Source organism: Peromyscus eremicus, chromosome 5 (genome assembly GCF_949786415.1).
Source record: "Peromyscus eremicus chromosome 5, PerEre_H2_v1, whole genome shotgun sequence".
Classification (NCBI taxonomy): domain Eukaryota; kingdom Metazoa; phylum Chordata; class Mammalia; order Rodentia; family Cricetidae; genus Peromyscus; species Peromyscus eremicus.
In genome coordinates this window covers 37,620,838-37,643,414 of record NC_081420.1, presented here as the reverse complement: position 1 = coordinate 37,643,414, position 22,577 = coordinate 37,620,838, and the positions used below count along the sequence as shown (strand labels likewise).

At 45.2% G+C, this 22,577-nt stretch overlaps 1 protein-coding gene across 3 annotated transcripts in view; it reads left to right on the top strand.

The window, feature by feature from the left end:
- Dcdc2 (doublecortin domain containing 2) overlaps nucleotides 1-22,577 on the top strand; it is a 177,364-nt gene that overhangs the window by 59,369 nt on the left and 95,418 nt on the right. For all 3 annotated transcript variants that reach the window (XM_059263246.1, XM_059263244.1, XM_059263245.1), the window contains exons 6-8: nucleotides 564-710; nucleotides 3,466-3,520; nucleotides 15,087-15,246. In XM_059263246.1, the coding sequence (XP_059119229.1) occupies nucleotides 564-710; nucleotides 3,466-3,520; nucleotides 15,087-15,246 (362 nt within the window). The remainder of the gene's footprint in view (nucleotides 1-563; nucleotides 711-3,465; nucleotides 3,521-15,086; nucleotides 15,247-22,577) is intronic.

The window sequence follows — 22,577 nt, the reverse complement described above, 5'->3', positions numbered from 1 at the left end:
TTGTTGGCCTATGAGTATACCAGAAAATATGTGGAAGCAGTGTTACCGAACACATCAATCAGCCTTCTGGGGAAGCTCAGCTTCATTTAAACACCTGGCCTGGTGAGGTAGCTTAGTGGGGGTAGGCACTTCCTTGCTGCACAAGCCTGAAGAGCTGAGTGTGATTCTTGGAAGGAGAGAACCAATTCCTGAATGCTGTCTTCTGACCTCTATCCACACTTAAACCATAGCACACACATGCCCTCCCCCTAAATAATAACAAATGAAAATAAATACATTCTACACAAGTAACTTTTTTTCCCCTCTAAAATCCTCCTGTGGTACCAGAAGGGGTCTCTGTGCTGGACTGCCAGGCTCATTGATGGCGTCTGTTCAGCCAGGTGGTGCCTGGATCTCTGGTATGATGGGAGATTCCTGTTGAATCTCTTGACTTCACAATCAGTAATTGGAAGAGTAACAGAGGAGCCAAGTCAAGAATGGAGTGCCCTTATCTAGCTATGATTCTTAAGCAGCTCTCTAAATGCTTATTGAAATTCTAATTGTCGGCATTGGTGTTTTGACAGGCTTTATACTTTAGAAGGAAAACTGGTTGAGAATGGGTCAGAGCTGGAGAATGGGCAGTTTTACGTGGCCGTTGGCAGAGATAAGTTTAAGAGACTACCTTACAGTGAGTTACTTTTTGACAAGTCAGCAATGAGAAGGCCTTATGGGTAAGTCTTCATCCTTGTTCACTCGCTCTCACTCTTTAGTTACTGTTTGAAGTAGCTCTGGAGCAATGTTAGTGTAAAGGGAGGAGGAGGGGGTGGTGAAGAGTGGGCATGGCGGAAGAGAGAAGCTGTTATCTTATGTGTTCCATCTGTTTCAAACGTATAAACATAAGTGTGTAATTGATGGTAGGTGTGATGTACACACGGTATTCCAAGCACAGAGGCGGAGGCAGGAGGATCAGGAGGTTAAGATCATCCTCAACTAGGTAGTAAGTTCAAGGCTAACCTCTCTGAAAATCAAACAAAAAAGTATTTTCTGTAAGCAACAGTCTTATTCATCAGTTAGAATAAACAGCATTCATGATTGAGAAGTATTGCATGAAACACACTGTTGGGATTTGTGAAAAGACTCAGTACCTTTGCATTGTACCAAGTTTAAGTTAAATACAGAGCTCCATTCTTGTGAAGAAGGTATCAGGCCACGAGCTCTCTGCATAAATCTCATGGGCAGTTTCAGAGTCTAACAGTGCAGCCAGCACACGCGAGTTTTCAGTTGGTTTGGACAGAAACTTACAGTAGCTTACGCTCATTATCATGTTTATTTGTTTATCTTTTTGAGACAGGGTCTATCATGGTCCAGATTGGCCTCTAACTTGCTATGCAGCCCAGGCTGGCCTTGAACTCATGCTCTTTCTGGCTCCACCTTTGAGTTCTGGGATGACAGGCATGCACAGCCTCAGCTCGCTTACATGTCCTCCTCCATCCCCTTTAAAAACCATATACTATGAAAGCAATACAATTGTACCTGCACAAACAGATAGGGAAGCCGAGTATAGAATCAGTGCCAAACTTTCAGACTTATCGTGGTGTGTGTGTGTGTGTGTGTGTGTGTGTGTGTGTGTGTGTGTGTGTGTTTACTTGTATGTGGGCACACAGACATGTGGAGGTCAATGATTACTTTCTTGTAGGTCAAGTGCCTTTCTTGGCTGCTCTCAACTTTATTATTTGAGACAAGGTCTCTCCCTTAAACCCAGAGCTTGCTGATTCAATTTAAGGCAGCTTGTTCCAGGGATCCCTTATCTCTGCCTCTTGAGCCCTGAGATGACAAGGCAGTCTCTGTGCCCACTCAGTGTTTCCATGGGTACTAGAAACTCAAACTCTAGTCTCCACGCTTCTGTATTTTATCCACCGAGCCGTCTCCTCAGCAAGGCTTATACTTTAGTTGCTCATGATGCACTATGTGTGGCTTTTCTCTCGGAAAGACCCTTTGTGAGGATGACATGTATAGCCGGCATCTGTGCTTCAGAGCCTTGAGCTGTGACACTGGAGCTTTCTAGGCGGCTGTGGGGATCCATCTCTGTTGTTCTGTACAGAGGTCAGGGCCTCTTAGCTCTTAAAATGGCCTTTTCATGGCTGTCCTTCGAAGAGGCCGAATGGGACATCACCAGTTTGGTCCCTATTAATTTGTATACTACAAGGCTGCTGGGGGGTGGCTAAGGCTTCTAGGGAGTAGCAGAGGGAGTGTCAGGAGTGTTGGACCTATGCAGGAGCCCAGGCCTTTATGAACATTAGAGTTTCTTGCCAGCAGACTGGTTGCTGATTATCCAATCCATGAAATCCAACCCTTTAACAACTCCTGCTTAGCAATACTTGTGAGCCTGCTGTGAGCAGAACTAGGTACTTGATGGTAATTTAAAAATTGTGACTCATTGACCTCTCTCATACACATTAGTAAGGTTTACTGTTATATATGTGTCCTATTTTTGGAGACAGATTTCAAGATGGATTTTTGCCTAATGGCACAGACATCTGAAACTTATGAAGAATAATTATTATTATTTGGTGATAATTGACCTGTTTAAAAACTTTCTGAATATAAATGCCAGCACTTTTCATCCTTTTCCACCACAAGTGGACATAGTATACAGTATTTTAAAAAGTCATTATTATAATTATTATTATTTTTGAGAGAGAGTCTTGTGTAACCTGGGCTAACTTTGAACTCTTGGTACCTGAGACTCTACTGTCTTAGGGTTAGGATTAACAAATGGGTGCCACCATGCCCAACAAATTTATTGTTTCTGACTCAATCTGGCGTGGTTGTTACTTAGCTTAAAAATGATTTTTTTGATCTACAAATAGAAAGATTGGGAATTTAAATTAAAACTGTTTTGTCTTAGGGTTTCTATTGCTGTGAAAAGACACCATGACCATGGCAACTCTTATAAAGGAAAAAATTTAATTGGGATGGCTTATAGTTCAGAGGTTCAGTCCATTATTATCATGGTGGGACATGGTGGTGTACAGACAGACATGGTGCTGGAGAAGTAGCCGAGAGTCCTACATCTTATAGGCAACAGGAAGTGATGTGACTGTCATACTGAGTGACGCTTGAGAAAGAGACCTCAAAGGTCGTCCCCACAGTGGCACACTTCCTCCAACAAGGCCACACCTACTCCAACAAAGCCACACCTCCTAATAGTGCCACTCTCTGTGAGATTGTGGGGGGCAATTACATTCAAACTACAACACTGTTATAAAAATTGTATTAAAAGTTTGTTTGTAAGCATAAAATCAGATAATACCCAGGAAACCACTGGAAATGATTTAGAATGGAAATTGGAGGGCTTATGGCACTAAGCACAAGTGTCAGTGGGCAGGTGCTTCTGGGAGGTGAGAGTAGGTTAGAATGATTGTTGTACATGATATGGTATCTGTAACTAACAGTCATGTGTCCAAATGCAATTTGTTTCCACAGTCAGAAAGCTTCTTCACTGCCTCCCATGGTTGGATCGAGGAGGTCTAAAGGGAGTGTAAGTATCGGCAGCTTTCCTCATTAATGTTCTAGCTCTACAGAGCCATCCTCTGGGTCTCAATTAAATTCAAAGGAATAAATCTTAGCTACCTGGTGGCATATAAGCAACTGTGTGAAACATTACTAGAGTTTCAGTGCAACAACTGAAGTCCAAAACAAGAGCTAATGCCTTTTAGAAGATAGAATCCAAATGTTGTGGTTATGGTCTGAACAGGAATTCACAGCTGTGAGAACCTTGCTAGGTCACAGTAGTGCTTGGGATAGTCTGTGTCTAACAAAGACTAAGAGGAACTTTAGGTAAGAAGATGGCCACCCTTGGTTGTACTTCTCTGAAAAAAAATCAAGAATTATCCTAAATGCTTCGTCCCACCCCAGATGCTTTCCCTGGCCATCCCTCACTGTTTGTTACCTGAGCAAGGACTGATGATGTGCCTGTGACGTGGGAGCCAGAGCCTGCAACGGGCAGTTGATCTGCTAACAGTTCAGTCTGCACTGCAGCTCACCCCTAACCTCCGGTCTACACTGCAGCTCACCCCTAACCTCCGGTCTACACTACAGCTCACCCCTAACCTCCGGTCTACACTGCAGCTCACCCCTAACCTCCAGTCTACACTGCAGCTCACCCCTAACCTCCAATCTACACTACAGCTCACCCCTAACCTCCGGTCTACACTACAGCTCACCCCTAACCTCCGGTCTACACTGCAGCTCACCCCTAACCTCCGGTCTACACTGCAGCTCACCCCTAACCTCCGGTCTGCACTGCAGCTCACCCCTAACCTCCAATCTACACTACAGCTCACCCCTAACCTCCGGTCTGCACTGCAGTTCACTCTTAACCTCCAGTCTACACTGCAGCTCACCCCTAACCTCCAGTCTACACTGCAGCTCACCCTTAACCTCCAGTCTACACTGCAGCTCACCCCTAACCTCCAGTCTACACTGCAGCTCACCCCTAACCTCTGGTCTGCACTGCAGCTCACCCCTAATCTCCAGTCTACACTGCAGCTCACCCCTAACCTCCAGTCTACACTGCAGCTCACCCCTAACCTCCAGTCTACACTGCAGCTCACCCCTAACCTCCGGTCTACACTGCAGCTCACCCCTAACCTCCGGTCTGCACTGCAGCTCACCCCTAATCTCCAGTCTACACTGCAGCTCACCCCTAACCTCCAGTCTACACTGCAGCTCACCCCTAACCTCCAGTCTACACTGCAGCTCACCCTTAACCTCCGGTCTGCACTGCAGCTCACCCCCCTCCCCATCCATAGCTCTCTTGAGGATGAAGTTCATTTTGTTTTGGAGGGCTGAGGTGGCACGATTTTCTTTCAGGCTGAGGGTTCTCTGCTCTTTCTCAGTGGCCTTAGCAGGAGTGACCAGAACTGATGTAGCTTTCCTACCCAACTCCAATTAGCTGAGCAGCAGTCATGTTCTGGTGTGTTGTAAGCGCTTGGTGATCGGTGATGTTGTCTCCTAATGGACAAGTACGTACCCTTTCCTGTGCGCGTATTTCATGACATTCTCAACGAAAAGGAAAGATAATTTTGTGTTTGTGTTGTTGACTCTCAGTCATGGAGACTGTGCTGCTTATGACAAAGCTCCTGCCCTCGATGCTCTTCACACTCTAAGGGAAAGACAGAAAACTACCTGGAAGGTTAGGAACAGCCTGAAACTGAGTCCCAGCACATGACCACCAAGAACATAGAGTTCGAACCCTCACTGCCTCTGGGTGCCAGTGCAGAGTCTCGTGGATGCAGCTGAGGAGAGTGTTTTTAGGAGGAGGGTGGTATGAGGGGAGGAGAAATGGGTACGTGAAGATGGCATCATGGTAGCCAGGGTTCAGTGTCCACCCAAGACCCTACTGTGCCACGTTCTTTCCAGGACCTAGTGGGAAGCTAAATAAGACCCATGAATTTAGGTTTTCTCTCCTTCTTCTCCTCCTCTTCCTTGTCCTCCTCCTCCTTCCTCCTTTTCCCTTCTCTTAAATTTCATCCTGAAGACATAACACAGGTGCCCCTGCCTTCTGTGCTTAAAGTGGAAAACAAAGCAAAATGGGAAACATGAAGTGTAGAAGTAACAGGTCTCAGGCTTCCACTGAACAAGCGGCAGGAGAGTGACAGTGTGCACCTGCTTGCTCTGAGCTATAGATTCCTACCCTTGCACCTTGTGGTCAGTGAATCTTCAGGCCAACTTCAGCAGAGACCCTTCATGTCTGTAGGGTGATGTGCCAGGAAGTCAATTTCTATGTGACCATGAGCTCCAGCATGAAAGTCTGTCTTTATCCTTGAGTAGAGGGAGTCCCGAGAGCCTCTGAGAGGTTTAAAAAAAAAAAAAAAGCGCCATTCGAGTCAGTTGAAGAACCTCAGATCTTTTATGCAGAAAGAGACTTATGTGGAGTGATTCTATAGGCAAGCCACCAGAAGTGGCCTGAGTAGAACATGGTGAGTCTAAACAAGGTAGACAGCAAGGGAAACTGGAACTGATTATTATTCATGAAGAGACAGAGTTTGCTTGGTGATTGGGTTGATAGGGTTGCTGGAGAAGATAGAAACCAAGATAACCACAGGGTTTTGAGCTTGGATGCCAGAAAAAAGTGGTAGTTCAATGACCAGGAAGAGGACAGGCAGAAGAAAAAAATTAACAATGGCTTCCTTTCAAGTATGCTGAATCGATCTGGCCAGCCACATAATGACCTAATTTGAGGTAGAGACTGTGTGGTACTGCCAGCACTTAGGACAGCTTGGCATGGCCCAGGCATCAGTAGTAGTGTAGCTTGAGGGAATGGGTGAGTCGGAACCTGGAGGGGACAATTCAGTGATAGCCCAGGTGATCTGGGCGTAGAGAACCTAACCTCTCAGGGTGGAGAGGAAGAGGAGTGAGACTTAGGTCAGTAGCTGAAAAGTATCTTCACCATTAAAAATGAGAAATGAAATCCATGGGAGATTGATTTATTAAGGTTTATTTTTAAATATGTGTATGCCTTTGTGGGGCTGTATGCACATGAACGCAGGTATCTGCCAAGGCTAGACAAGGGTGTCAGATGCCCTGAAGCTGGAATTACAGGCTGCCTGTATGTGGGTGTTAGGAACTTGTGTGCTCTGCAAGAACAGTAAGCTTACTTAACCTCTGAGCCATCTCTCCAGGCCCAAGGCTTGTATTTTGTTCTCTGGCTTTCTGGAGGGTTTGGGGCAGAATTCTTTCTGTGTACACACCATGCAAGTCTCAGCTCTTCACTCTCGTAGTACAATGGACAAGCAGTGGTTAAACAGAAACCCAGTGTAACTGAATGACTCACCCAGGGTCACAGGGAAAACGGATGGCAGGACTCAAGTCACAACCCAGCTCTTCATGTTCCCAGCCGTTGCACGTTGCAATTTTGTTTTCACTAGTATGAAATCTGAAAGGCTAAAATTTTCATGAACGATGAAAGACTGCTGCTGCTCCAAGGCACAGATTCCAGCACAGTCATGCAGTTTCCTTCCTTGCTCCCTCCTGAGGAAGATTTCTGCATCCATTGTGAATACTGGTTCTCAGAATGATGATTGAGTATCCCGGTGTCTGGCTGGGGCTGAGCCCTGGCAGGGGTGGGGTGGGACAGAGATAAGTAAACAGGCATGCCTCTCTTTGATGCTCGTGGTCTACTGCAGGAGACAGCTGTTGACCCAACAATTCCGTAAGTCAGTGGATAACTACAGAGTGTGGTTAAATGGAAGGAAACTGCAGAACAGTGTGAGAGAAAAAAAAGAAAACCAATTTAGATAGCTGTGCAGAGGCCCCACTGAGGAAGTGACTCAAAGATATAACGTATATTCCCATTCAGGAGAAAAGAGGCTCAAAAGGTTAAACTTATCTCCACGCTATTAAAATACATGAATGAGAATGCGTTTGTGTTTCTTCACACAGCTGCTGTGTGTATCCATCTCTTCATTGCTCACTTTGTCAGTCACGCGTCCATCTGTTCTATCAGCCATCCACCCGTTCACCCCATCAGCTCTCCATCCTTCTGCTCTATCCACCATCCAGCCATACAATCATCCATCTGTACACTCTGTAGCCATCCATTCACCCGTTCTATAAGCCATCCACCTAGTCACTCCATCAGCCACCCACCCATTCATCTCATCAGCCTTCCATCCGTCCTCTCTATCTGCCATTCATTTGTATGCTTCATCAGCTGTACATCCTTTACTTTATCAGCCATGCATCCGTCTACTCCATTAGGTGCCACTCATCCATTTTATCAGCCATTCACCATCCACTCATCCATTCCATCAGCCACACACTTATCCACCTACATCTGTATATCTTCTCTACCAGCCATGCATTTATCTGCCCTGTCATCCATCCATTCTCTCATTCATCCATCCTATCATCCATCCATCCACTCTACAAGCCACCCACTCACTTGTTCTATCACCTGCAATCTATTCACTCTATCAACCTATTATATCAGTTTATTCATCCGGTCAGCCACCCACTCAATACATATTTGTTGAGTGTTTACTAAGTGCCAGGAACAACTATACACACTTAGTGTTATATGTATAAAGAGACTAATCAGGATCTTACACGGTATTCTTTCAAGTCCTCATGTGTGTGCTAGGGGAATTAAGATTGGTTGGATAGACTATTCAACCACAAATATGTAGATAATTTCAGACAGCAATGAATGCTATAAGTGAACTAAAATATGGCAGGGCACTGATTCATATAAAAGTCTCTGAAGCAGAGATATCTGTGATGTGCAGGAGGCAGTCAGGCAGAAAGGAGACGAAGAGGAAGGAGCTGAGGCAGAGTTGTTCAGAGGAACCGAAGTTATCCAGGTTGTTGGTAAAGAGCCTGATAGGTGAAAGGGAGGGAGAAGACCAGGGCAGTGGGTGCTGAATGAAGTAGGAAGAGTCGGCAGGCCCAATCACATAGACCAAGCAAGGCTTGATCCAGGCCTTCATGAGATGCCACTGAGGGACTTAAAGGAAGAATTCTAGTATTTGATTTGTACTTTGAAAGATGAAAACATTAAAATTATGTGTGTGTGCGTGTGCGTGCGTGCGTGCGTGCGTGCGTGCGTGCGTGTGTGTGTGTGTGTGTGTGTGTGTATGGGTATATGCACATGAATGCAGGTTCCTGTGGAGGCCAGAAGAGAGTGTCAGATTCTCTGCAACTGGAGTTACAGGTGGTTGTGTGATGCCTGACATGGGTCCTAGAAAGCCGACTTGCGATCTCTGCAAGAGCAGCACATGCTCTTAACCACTGAGCCGTTTCTCCAGCCCTTGATTTATAATTTTTAAAGCTCATTATGGCAAATACAGATTGGGGAAAGAATGGAAATAAGGGGCAGAGGATGTCTGGAGTCCAAGTATGGGATGAGGTAACTGGGCTCTGTGGCTGCAGGGTTGATGGTGTTTCTAGCTGTTAGAAGTCAGTTTTGAGTGTGTTGCCTCTGGCCAGTGTACTTGCTCAGCAGCTATTTGTTGAGTACCTGTTCCTTCCTGGACACAGTGGCGGTACTTGGGTGTCAGATTTCAAAGCCCTGACTGTGTATAGGTTACCGTTCTAGTGCACAAGAGAAGAGTATGCCTGGTGCCTTTGTTGTCAACCAAGGAAGAGCTTAAGGGATAGTCTGTTCCATCAAGGGAGGAGAAAGTAAGGCAAAGGCTGTGTTGCTGTGTGGTTAGCATTCATTTGAGCAGAGAATCCCATGGTGCCTGGTGAACACAGAGTTCTCATTCAACTCACTCAGGGAATGTGTGGATGCCTGGCAGTGAGCCACCGATAGCATCCTATGCCAGTAAATCCAGTCACAAGCTCGGTTTTTAACAGCAGAACTAATTTACACCTTTTCTGTAATTAATAGGTTCCCCTGAGAATGCTGGGCTTGATAGATCATTAACAGTCCGGCCCCTGGGGAGGGATATAAGTGAGGGGGCTGTGTAGGAGGGGCTGAGCTGCTTACTTTAGGTACCACAGTTAACCTCACCCAGCATTGAACCTAAAGGGAACATAGACCTAGATTGTTAGGAATTTCTGTCTCTCATGCAGCTTTCTAGTAATTGTTTTGTTGCATGAAGAAGAGTGGGAAGGAGGGAAGGAGGGAAGGAGGGAAGGAGGGAAAGAGGTGGGAGGGAAGGAGGTGGGAGGGAAGGAGGGAAGGAGGTGGGAGGGAGAGAGAAGAGGGGGAGGCCTAGGACTTTAGGTACAAGTAGACTGAAAGCAGCCAGTAGACTCCTCTGTACCAAATGCTCTGCCAACTGATAGGTGGGAGAAATGCAGAAGTTACTCAGTTGAGAATAACTTTAGGTTACTATTCTATTCTTAGAGTCAAAACGAAGAGAAAAGTGGTTTATTTTACAAAGAAAGCGCCATGCATGCAGGTCTGTCCCCTGCAATGTCGCACCACACAGGATAAGGGTGCCCTCTAGTGGAAAAGAGGTAAAATGACAGGAATGTGGAAAGTGACTCCGTTTGTTTTTTGTTACCATCTTGTTAATGAGTATTATGGTCAGTAATATTTGGGGTCAAATACTAGGATTTCCAGGCTTTTGATGCAAGACTCAATTGGTTACCATGACTTCATGAGTATCACAAAGTCACTATGAGGAAAAATTTAAACACATTAAAATAAAATTTTCCTGTTCTCCAAATTGCATTCTGCTACATGGGAAACTGAGTCCAGGATGGGCAAAAGGGCAGCTCATACCTGCCATCAGTAGATGCGTGTGAGAGAAATACCAGCTTAGTAATGGAGCACCACAGACGCTCTGCTGCTCAGCTAGGCAAACTCACAGAAGGACCTCAGACTTGATGTTTTATGGCCTACATTTTTGGGTGCACATGTGTGAGGGTTGGAAATGGTTTATTGTGGCAGTGAAGGAAGCTGGAGTTGGTTAGATCTTCCTGGAACAATCCCAGGGAACTGTAGAAGTGAAATCTAGCTGACTCCCACTGTACCTAGGTGGAGGGGTTATTGAGGGTGTATTTGCTTTGTGTACGTTTAGAGCCAAGTTTGTTGTTTCTATGTGATCTTTCAGTGCATGTGAGGTAGAGACAGGCGAGTGGCTGAAGGGGAGCCTGAGAGGTACAGACAGGGGAGCCTGAGAGGTACAGACAGGCGAGTGGCTGAAGGGACTCCTGGCGCCATGTTTTTGCAAGGCATCCTATAAATTTTGGCTGCTTCTTGATTGTTGCCACATAGCCATAACGTGCTGTTTCTGGGATGGCTTTTTCCAGAGAGCCTCGCCACACAGTGGGTGTTTCTAGTACTTCTGGCATTACAAGACTTCCGCATGGGAGGTGGAGGAGATGACGCAGGAGGTGCGGTGCTTGCCTGGGAAACAGGATGGCCTGAGTTCAGATCTCCAGCTCCCACATCAAAAGCCGGGCATGGTGGCATGTTCTTATAATCCCAGTGATGAGGAGATGGAGACGGAGAATCTCCGGTTTTCTCGCCAGCTAGTCCTGCCAGTTGTGAGAGACTGTCTAAAAAGGAAGAAAGGTGGAGTGATAGAAGATGCCTGATGTCAGTCTCTGGCCTCTGCATGTGCCTTCATGGATGGGTTCACACCTCTTCCACACACATACAGAAATAGAGATGGGAGAGGGAGAGGGAGACAGAGATGGGAAGTGGGGGGAGGAGCAGGGTAATAGAAACACCATACCTTGAGAAAGCAAATTGTTTCATAGACAATGCTTCTGACAATACCTTTCTTTAAAGCTGGAAAATATTGTATGAATGCAAACAGCACATAGTAGTGCTGCTTTATCAACCACCATCACAGCAGGGGTTACCACATAGTAGTGCTGCTTTATCAACCACCATCACAGCAGGGGTTGGCAAAACTCTCTAATCTCTAGCAGCAATGACTGCTGATGTCTGACCCATGCTCTGAGTCACACCTGCAGCAGGCAGTCCCTCCCTCTCATCTTTCTCCCCTTTAACTTCCATGTGATTTATCTACCACATGCAAGTTATATGACAAAGTATGAGCAATTCTTTCCTTTCTCTCAGCTGGGTTTGCGTTTTACTTGAAAGGTGCCTGGACAGCAGTCCTTACTGAGTGGTTGGAGCGTGTGTGAGCATCAGTTATCAACAACACACCTTCCTTCTACGATTGTCTGAATTAACCAGTCTTTAAAAACTATTTCACTGTTGTGTGATGTGTGCATATGTACATGCGGTGCATGTACACCTGTATGCACATGTATGTAGAGGTCAGTTGACATCAAGGGCTCTGTTCTACGGCTCTTCACCTTAGTTTTGGAGATAAAACCTCTCACTGAACCTGGCCATCACCAATTGGATAGACTGGCTGGCCAGCGGCTCCTGCCTTTGTACCCCACCTCCTCCAGTTCTAGAGTTAGAGACACACACTGCTCACTGGTCATTTACAGGCGAGCTGAAGGTTTGAACACAGCTCTTCATGCTTCGCACAGCAAGCACTGTACCTGTGGGAACAGATTTTTTCTGAAAACTTCTTGTCTTCAGAACGGAACTTTTGCCTCACTTGTAGCCAACCTAATAATATGCCTTGAGATAATTCAGAGCCATGAATTCAGCTTGCTATCCACCATGCACTCAGCATGTTTAACCGCCTGCTTTAAGATAGCAATGGAACCAACCTTGCTAAACTTTGCACTTCCCATGCATTCAGCTTTTACAACTCAAGCTAACTGCATGCCTTTAATCTTAAACTATGTACTCTTTCATGCCCCTGACCATTGTGTGTGTGTGCATGTATGTGCGTGCGTGCATGTGTGTGTGTATGTATGTGTGTGTGTGTGCATGTGTGTGTGTGTATGTATGTATGTGTATGTGTGTATGTATGTGTGTGTGTGCATGTGTGCATGCATGTGTGTGTGTATGTATGTGTGTGTGTGTATGTGTGTGTGTGCATGTGTGTGTGTGTATATGTGTGTATGTATGTATGTGTGTGTGTGATGTGTGCATGCATGTGTGTGTTGTGGTTATCGTTTGCTAAAAGAAGCCAACAGATTGGAAACAACCTTTAACAAAACAACCTTTAACAACCTTGCGAATATAGGTTGATGTCTGTTTGTAGTTCTGAACGTTACTCTGGGCCAGTAAAGTAACTTCTTCCCTGTAAAACTCAGCTAAAAATTTCTGAGAAAAAGTATTCCTTGTTCCTTTCCTGTGCCACATTTTCTATGCTGCTCAATTAATACAGAACAAAGCTCGTAGGGACAGGCAACAGGGACAGACACACACAACAGACAGACACACAGACCACAACCCACAGAGAAATGGAAGACACAGAGAATTCCTACTTGGGCTTGCTCCTGGTCTAAACTATCCCAAGAGGAAGTCTTTTCATTTCTAAAGGTGACATTAACACATTTACCCCTTAGACCGTCTCCCAGACTTAAACCTGTCTGTCTTTCTTCCCTTCCTCCCTCCTTCCTTCCCTCCTTCCCTCTCTCCCTCCCTCCCTCCCTCCCTCCCTCCTTCCCTCCCTCCCTCCCTCCCTTCCTTCTTTTCTTTTCTTCCTCCCTCCCTCTCTCTGTCTCTCTCTCTATCTCTGTCTCTCTCTGTGTCTCTCTCTCTCTTGGTTTTTTTGAGGAGACAGGGTTTCTTTCCATTTGTAGACCAGGCTGGACTCGAACTCAGAGATCCCTTCTGTCTCTGCCTCCCAAGTGCTGGGATTAAAGGTATGCATAACCACCACCTGGCTTAACCTATCTTTTTTTTTTAAAATAAATTTATTTATTTTACATCCTGGCCAAAGTTTCCACTCCCTCCTCTCCTCCCAGTCCTTCCTTCCCACACCCCTCTGTATTACCCACCCCCAATCCATTTGCCTCCATTTCTATTCAGGAAAAGGCATCAACCTATCTTTCTGAATGCTCCCTAAACCACCCCTCCGAGTGTCCTTTTCTGGAATGAAGTAAACTTAATCCCTGGACAATCTACCATGAGGTCTCTGTTCTGTCTTGTCACATCCTACTGCTGGTGAGTGATGCTTTTCCAGAGAGTAGTAACATCACCCTTGCTGGGATCCCGAGTCCCTTACTTAGTGGGTTTTCTATAGAGTCCTTCCAAGTTTAACAGCATTCCCAAACCTTCTAGAAAGGCACCAACTGTCTGTGAAGGGTTACTGTTGTCACGCAAGTTTTCCAGTGCTGAAACCTCAGGACGAGCAGACCTCACTGAAAGCAGACCGCAGTCTGGGTCTTGGCTAACGACTTCAGAAGTCCCACCCCTGTCATGCTGTCTGTCTGTCTGTCTTCGCCAGATAGCGACTGAAAAAAGGGAAAGAAAAAATACATCTCTGCTTGTAGATCATGCAATAATTAAATGGAAACTGGATGTTTAAATTGCAGTTGGAATAGAAAATTAAATTATGCAAAAATGTTATAGATTTGGACAAGTTTTCATACTGTTAATAAATCTATGCATAATTCATTTTCTTGTAGGCTGTGACAAAATAGCATAAATAACTTCATTTGTAAGATGGTGTTTTTTTTTCCTATTCTTAATTGGATGATGGCTAAAACCATTTAAATGCTTTTGGGTGACTGAATATATAAATGTTTAAAATGAGCAGTTATAATAGGCTTCCAGGCAGATTTGTTTATTTAATATTGCTACATTTATTTTCAGATAGTACAGATGTTGCATAAAGATTGCACCCAATATGGTCGAGTTATTTATTTACTTACTACCTTATTCTTGCAGTGCTGGAGATGGAATGCAGGGCCTTGCACATGGTAGGCAAGTGCTCCATCAGCAGGCCACACCCCATCTCTGATAGGACTTTATATGTCTTTATTATCTACAGCTATATGAGCTCTGGTCTTGGAGAGAACACCAGACCCTTATCACCAGGCACTATTCTAGTCACCTCACACATGTCCCCCTTCATTCTGTGACAATGTAAAGGCAGGTGCATCAGCCACATTCAGCTGATGAGGGAATTGTGTGTGCTCATGCGTGTGGTCGGAGGTCAACCTCTGATGTTGTTCCTTGGGATACCTTCCACTTGGTTGTTTGTTTTGGACAGTGCTTGGAAACTTCACCTGTTTGGATAGGCTGGCTAAATGGCCACAGAGCTCTAGGGGTCCCTCCTCAGGGCTGGGATTACAAGTACCATCTCCATGCCTGGCTTTTCCCATTGGTTTCGGGATTTGAACTCTGGTTCTCCTGCCTGTGTGGGCAAGCACTTCACCAACTGAGCTATCTCTCTCCCCAGCCAAGGAATGTTTTTTGTTTTTGTTTTTCTGTGTGTGCCATGGTGATGGACTCTGGTCTCACCAAGTGCTAGGCAGGCACTGTGCCTTTGAGCTCCATCCTCAGCCCCAAGGGAAATAGTTTTATGGCCTGCCTGGTACCTGTGCCAATTGTGAGTGATTATTTTTAGTCTTCTTTCTCTGCCAGACCTTCCTCCTGCCTCTGGGAAGATGTGTTTGCAGTTAATGTGGTACCAAGGCCAACAGTTGGAAATCAATGCAGGGCCCTGTCCCTGGGATCACTAGTTAACCACATGTATGGACTGGGAATACCTTTGAGAGTCCACTAGCCAATAGTAAGGGTCTAATCTTTTGTCCTTTAGGGAAATTATCGCCAATCTAAGTCAACCGTCGGCTCCAGCGATAACTCATCTCCTCAGCCTCTGAAGAGGAAAGGGAAGAAGGACTCAAACTCAGAAAAACCCACAAAAGTGAAACAACGTGTGAAGCCGAAGGGTTCCCCAAAAGCAGTCCTAAACAATGGTTAGTTTGGTTTTGCGTTGCTCATATTATTATTTTTTAAGGCTGTGGATCCATTTTAAATTCTTTTTGTTCTAAAGATTTTCATTTTTAATTGTGTGTGTGTGTGTGTGTGTGTGTGTGTGTGTGTGTGTGTGCGCGCATGTGCGCACAGATGCTGGGAACTGAGTGTGGATGTAGCAAGTGCTCTTAACCACAGAGCCATCTCCCTAGCCCCTCAATGTTCATTCTTAACTTGATAACGTTCATTTCTCCAGGCTCACGGAGAATATTCCTTTTTGTCTTGTCATCTGTGAGGCTGTTCAAAGAAGTCTTTCCCTGGGCGAGAAGCAGCTGTTTCTCCCACTCGGCTTCTATTTGGGATCAGATGTCGGCCTTTGAGAATCTTTGCTTTGAGATCAGATCGTTGTTTAAGGCAGTCTTATTAGGACAAAAGGGAACATTGCCGTCCTGTGCACCCACTGCGAGTGCTTGCTTGACATCACACTTTGTCTAAGTGCTGTTGACTGGCCTCTGCGGATGAGGGTCTGCACTCATCATTTGCTGGTATTCACAACTCACCTTTCTTGAAAAGATGTTCTGATATCCAAATGAATACTGGACACACATGAACTTTACTAAAAGTAGCTATAAGATAAGTTTAACAATTTCTAATTTGAGCTAGCCGTGGTAGTTCGTGCCTGTGATCTCAACACTTGGGAGGTGAAGGCAGGAGGACTAATTAGGAGGTTAAGGCCAGTCTATGCTATCTAGTGAGTTCAAGGCCCTCTGATTCTCAAAAGCAAACAAAACCCAAAGCAAAACAATTTGCATTGGTCTGAGAATCCACTAGTGTGAGACAAAGGTGTCCCGAGTCAGGACAAGTGCAATGGAATGGTGGACTTTCACACAGGTTTTGTGGAGAAGGACTGTGTTTGGTTTCATTTCAAGTGCATTCTCAATAGGATGGGCTCACAGAACGGAGAGAGATTTGTGTCAGCCAGCTGCTGGCTGGAAACAGAAAGTGGAGCGGTTGCTTTGTCTCCTCTACTCAAGGTCCATCCACATAGACTAGCGTGGGATGCTCGGGGCGAAGACTGACGGGAGAATGCTTTGAGTCATCAGTAGAACCCAGCCCCCACATAGGAACTCCATGTGACACGAGGAATCATGTGCTATTCCCAGCTGCAGGGCAGCAGGAGCTCCTGGGAGGGTTAGAGGATGCTACACAGATGGCCGAAGAATCAGAGACAAGGGGTGGAAGGTTGAACGAGCAGCCTAAATGATCAGGCGGCCTGGTGGCTGAGCCTGGAGAATCTCAAGGATGGGCTGGGGAGTCTAGTGAGCTCATGCTTCATAAAACACAAGAAGGGGCTGAGGATTTAGCTCAGCGGAAGAGCACTGGTCTGATGTGCATGAGACCCTAGGTTCACCCCCCAGGGCTGCAGTGGGGCACAGCACAGGATAAATGCATGTCTGGTTCCCCAGAGAAGAGCGAGAGGAAGGGGCTCCTATCCCAGGGTCTCGCTGGGGGATATTAGCTTGCTGTTAGACTTGCTGGGCCTTGTCCTTCTGTCTGTGACCTTTGACAGTCAGTCTGCTTCCTCCTTCAGTCCCACTGTCCCACTGTCTTCCTCCTAACTGTCATCTCAGGTTGTGATTTTTCTTCACTCTTTGCATGCCCATAGCCTGTTATATCCTGTCCAGAGACAGGCATGGAGGAGATCAGATGAAATATAGCTGGAAGGTATTGTTGGGTGCCTATTGTACAGGACAGGAAAAAAAGTTAGCTGGGAAAAACAGGCCATTTTTGAAAGCTGAAAACAACAGAGGTCTTATTTTGATGAACATATATTGTGTGGGAAAGCTCCTAAAACTGTGTATGGACTGTGGCTTACTGCTGTTGGTTTGTTGAGACAAGGTCTCACTGTAGCTCAGGTTGACCGGGAACTCACTATGCAGCCCAGGTTGGTCTCAGACTCATGGCAATCCTCCTGACTTAGCCTTCTGAGGGCTGGCATGAGCTATCAAGCTTCTTTTTAAAAATTCCCAGCACTAGCCTCGGTGTAATAGAATCAAGGCATTTAATACATGTCGATCAAATAAATGGTGGAAATTAAAGATGGCTGAGTCTCTGTAATACTTTAAACCCCACTAAGAAACTGGACCCATTTAAAGCTTTTAATAAATTATTTAGTTAAAGGGAGAAGATGCTATTTGCTTTTTGTCTTTGAGGTTCTTATCAGTGCACAGAAGTCCCATGTCTACTTACAGTATGTGTATTTTAAGTCTTTGGGCTTACTAGTGGTCCCTGCGCAGGCTGGAGAATACAAGATTGGATTAGCGTTCCTTCCGTTGGGAAGCAGGCTGTGTTGGCAAGTTGAACGATCAGCATCCTGGCTCCTGTGGAAATTCACAAAGAGTCTTCAATAATATTTCTATAGTATTTAATACTGAAGCAAGTAGTTTGTAAGATGTGATCAGAAAAGGTGGACCCCTTCAGTGCCCCGAGCCTGGCCTTGAGAGAATACACAGTTGCTTCAGGTGACCTCCAACCCTAAGTGGGGTATTTTCCAAGCTAGCTTTGTGTTGTGAGGGCCACAGGTTCTTTTTTTTATTATTAAGAAAATTTTTTCATTCATTTTACAGACCAATCAAAGATCCCCCTCTTCCCTCCTCCCACCCCCAGCCTCCCCCCCCCAACCCACCCCCACTCCCCACCACAAGAAGGCAAGGCCTCCAATGGGGAGGCACATCCAGTAGAGGCAAGTCCAAGCCCTTGCCCTTGTCTCAAGGCTGCACGAGGTGTCCCATCATAGTTAGTGGGCTCCAAAAAGCCCCCTCATGCACCAGGGATGGATTCTGATTCTACTGCCAGGGGACTCCCCAAGCAGATCAAACTACACAATTGTCTCACCATGCAGAGGGCCTAGTCCAGTCCCATGCAGGCTCCACAGCCATTGATCCAACATTCATAAGTTCCTACTAGCTTGGTTTGGTCATCTCTGCAGGTTTCCCCGTCATGATCCTGATGCACTTGCTCATAGAATCCCTCTTCTCTCTTTGACTGGACTCCTGGAGCTCTGCCTGGTGTTTGGCTGGGGCCACAGGTTCTTAAACAGCTCTAGGTCATTATTCCCTGCAAAACTGTGAATCTCTGTCAAACGAAGGTCTTAGGACTGATTTTCCCTCCACACAAGGACTATGCTCTGATTTAGAAGACTTAGAAGAACTGAGATGAAGAATTTACATATATTTTTCTATGTCAAATAAACCTTGACTTTCAAAAACATTTATTTTCCATGAAAAATTCCATGAAAAGTTCATTTTCCCTGAAAAGTTCATTTCTGCATGATTGAAATCCCAGCAGCTTCTCCTTAAAGACCTTCCCCAAGATGTCCTTGGCTATAAGAAGTTCCCAGATTGTAATGTCACATGTGTCTCTCCCCTAATTCAGCCGTTGTGTTCATTTACAGTCGAAGCTGCTTTTTACTTTAATGCCATCTATTTCAGTCATTGGAACCAAGTGTGTGCTTCTGGACGCTCAGGTCTCTAGAGGACTCAAGCAAAAGGAACAGAGATCGTAAGCAAAAGGAACGTGTAGGATGCAGGGACTCCAGGTACTGAGTGAAAATGCACAGGAGATGCTTTTAGAGATGAGACCTTTATTTCCTCTGCTGAAAAGTGTATATGAAGTGAGGAGAGCTATTCGGTTGTATTTCAAAGTCTTACATTTTAGGGTTAGAGTGAATAATTAAAATAATGTTCTAGTCTATATTAAAATATATACAAATATTCATTCCAATGCTCTTTACATGTATACTATTATTATTATATTTAAAAAATAATTGTGGTTTTAGTCACATGTTTTGCTTTTTTAAAAAGAACTATGATGTTTGCTTATGTTCAGCTATGAACTACATGCTCCCTGACCCAGCAGTGCTGCCTTCTGACTGTAGGTGGCGACCTGGCTCTATTTTTATTTTCCAATTTTTTTCCTTGGCTGTTTCTCTTGGTAACAGTAAAGCTTAATAATTCAGGCAGAGCAGTGACATATTTCTTCAGGGAAACAAATCCCATTTTCTTTTGTAGCCAAGATGCAAAGTAAGATTGGTGAGTGATTGATGACTGTGGGTCTGCGGTGCGTTTTCAGCGCTGCCTGTGAGATCAGCCTCAGCCTGCTTGCTCCCCTTTTTCTTGTGCTGGGGTGCCTGGAGAGATGTTCTAGAGGAGTTAACTAGGTACACTCGCCACTGTGAGCAGAAACACGATGATGATTGTTTTGAAACAGCATTTTGGATAGCTAGTTATATTCATTGCTATTATTAATATTGGATAACTGAAAAGAATGTAGAAAATATACGAGTTTAGTTAGAAATATCAGAAAGATTGCAAAGAAAGGGGCCTGTAGTGTTATGACATATCATGCTGATAGCAAGAAGTACTTTTAACATCAAAGTATTGATGTGAAACACAAGGCAAAGGTTTTCTTCTTTTGGAGGACACATGGTTCTTTGGTGTGCGCATGGGTGTGTGTGTGTGTGTGTGTGTGTGTGTGTGTGTGTGTGTGTGTGTGTGTGTATGTGTGTATGTGTGCACATGGGAACCAGTATTGTTCTAGTGCAGCTTCTGGCTGTGTTGTTCTGTTTAGTTCATGGTAGTTTTGTTCCTGGAAGGGACACTTGTGTGTGTAGACTCCTGATGAGAGCAGGTCAGCACTAACTGACAGAGGATGCCTGAGTGTTGTGACCTTGGGTGACTGCCCTTGAACAGCCATGCTCTAGAGCTTTGTAGTGACTGCAGCTGCACATGGTGTGCCTGCATCGTCCCACGCATGAAACACGGTAGCAATCCATCCTCAGAAATCACATCATAAGTACCAGGACGGGAGTGTCCTTGGTTAGGTTGTGAAGCAGCCTAGGCACCTGAATAGTTCTCTGTCACAAGAAACTCTGGGGAAAACCCCTGAAGCACATCTGGAAAACATGCTCTCCAGACTCCTAACCTTGAAAGCGGCATTGTGTGCCAGAAGGATGCACACAGGAGGGCACCAAGGTGGTCTGGTTCTGTTTCATAGGCTGAAGTAATAAGATTTGCTGGTAGCGCTTGCTGCCTTACTCATCTGGTGAATGGGAGACATATGTTTCTGTTCCTGTATTGATTGTTGCCACAAAACACTGTGTATTGTGGTGCATGGATCAAAGTCTGTTTTGTTAAATACCAGCTGCTTCTGCTTCTGCCCCTCCTCCTCCTCCTCCTCCTTCTCCTCCTCCTCCTCCTCCTCCTCTTCCTCCTCCTCCTCTTTCTTCTAATTTTTTTGAGACAGGATTTCTCTGTGTAGCTGTGACTGTTTGGAACTCACTCTGTAGACCAGGCTGGCCCCGAGCTCATAGAGATCCGCCTGCCTCTGCCTCCTGAGTGCTGGAATTAAAGGCAAGCGGCACCACCGCCCGGCTAAATACCAGCTTCTTAAAAGACTGGGTATTAGCTTGTCCCACCCCTCATAAGATTGAAATTTTGTGCAATAATATTCTTCTATAGTCAGGGGCTACTAATTTCTTTTATACTTAATTGTATGACCCCACTTCTATTAACAAACTAGTTTAGAGTATATACTTTGTTGTTTAATGGTAAGAGACTGAAAAATTGAAAGCTGGATGAATATAATTATGTAAGGTATATAATACTAGTCATTATTTTTTTTTTATTCTGAGAATAGAACCCAAAGCCTTGCATATGGTAGGTAGGTCAGTGGTCTACTACTGAGCCACACCTTGGCCTTCAGTATTTTTTTTTTTAGGGAAGAGTTGTATTATATATCTTGTTGTATTACACATTTATATGGTATAGAGAACAACTGAGATACAGCTGATGCTGGACTGAGGCCTCTGAAAGAAATTCTTTTAGGGTTAATATTTGTGTAATCTGGAGCTGGAGAGTGTGTTAATTAATATTCTCTCCCCCCTCTCTACCTCCCTTCCTCCCTCCCTCTCTTCCTTTTTCTGTCTTCCTTCCTTCATTCCTTCCAGTTTATATTTTGCCTACCTGTATGTATGTACAATATGTGTGTGCCTGGTACCAGTGGAGACTAGAAAAGGATGCTCTATCTTCTGGAACTAGAGTTAGGAATAGTTGTGAGCCACCTTTTATGCTAGGAACTGAACCTGGTCCCATGTAAGAGCAGCCAGTGCTCTCAACTGCCAAGCTACCTGTCCAGTCCTAGTTACTTTTCTTGTGGCTGAGATAGGGAAGAGGGCCTTATTTTGCACACACAGTTGGAGGGCATAGTCCATCATGGCAGGGAAGGGGTAGATGGCAGTGGGAACTTGGGACATGTATTACTCAGAGTTCCCTAGAGGAACAGAACTGACAGAATGAATCTCCGCTCCCTTCCCACCCCCCCACCCCCGTGTGTGTGTGTGTGTGTGTGTGTGTGTGTGTGTGTGTGTGTGTGTGTGTGATTTATTAGAATGGCTTTCAGTTTGTGGTCCAACTAGTTCAACAGTGGCTGTCTACCAAGTCCAAGAGTTCCGTTGTTCAGTCCATGAGTCTGGATGTCTCAGCAGGTCTCCAGTATACTCCAGAATCATAAAGAAGTAGGCTCTCATGACAACTTCTCCCCTAGATCCACCGTTCCTCCATTTCCTTCAGAAAAGAGCAGGTCTTCAGTGCTATCAACTGGACATGGCTAGCAAGATGCACTAAGGCTAGGCACAAACCCTCATATCAAGACTTGATGAGGCAGCCCAGTAGAAGGAAAAGGGTCCCAAGAATAGGCAGAAGAGTCAGAGATGCCCCCGACTCTGACTGTTAAGAGTTCCACAAAAGCCCTATGCCAAACAACTACAGCATTTATACAGAGGACCTAGTGCAGACCATGCAGGCTCTGTGATTGCTGCTTCAGTCTCTAGACACCCTGGTGAGCCCTGTTTAGTTGATGCTGTGGGCTGTGTTCTGGTGTTCTCGACCCCTCTGGCTCCTACAATCCTTCCTGCCCCTCTTCCGTGGGGTTCCCCAAGCTCTGCCTAATGTTTGGGTATAGGTCTCTGCATCTGCTCTCATCAGCTGCCAGAGAAAGCCTCTCTGATGATGACTGGGCTAGGCACCATTCTACATAGGGATTTTCAAACCTTTGGAAGGCTGTGTTTCAAGAATTCATTTTAAGTAGGTATTTTGAGACTCAGATTATATTATATATGTATATTTCTTACAAACCTCAATGTGACACATCATTCAACTTAGTCATTTTGTTGTACAGATGGTACATGAGGTACTCAGAAGAGCAAGGATGTTTCTAGTGGAAAATGAAGTAGGAATTCCATTCCAGAAAGCCAAGAACTTAGCCTGTCCTTACT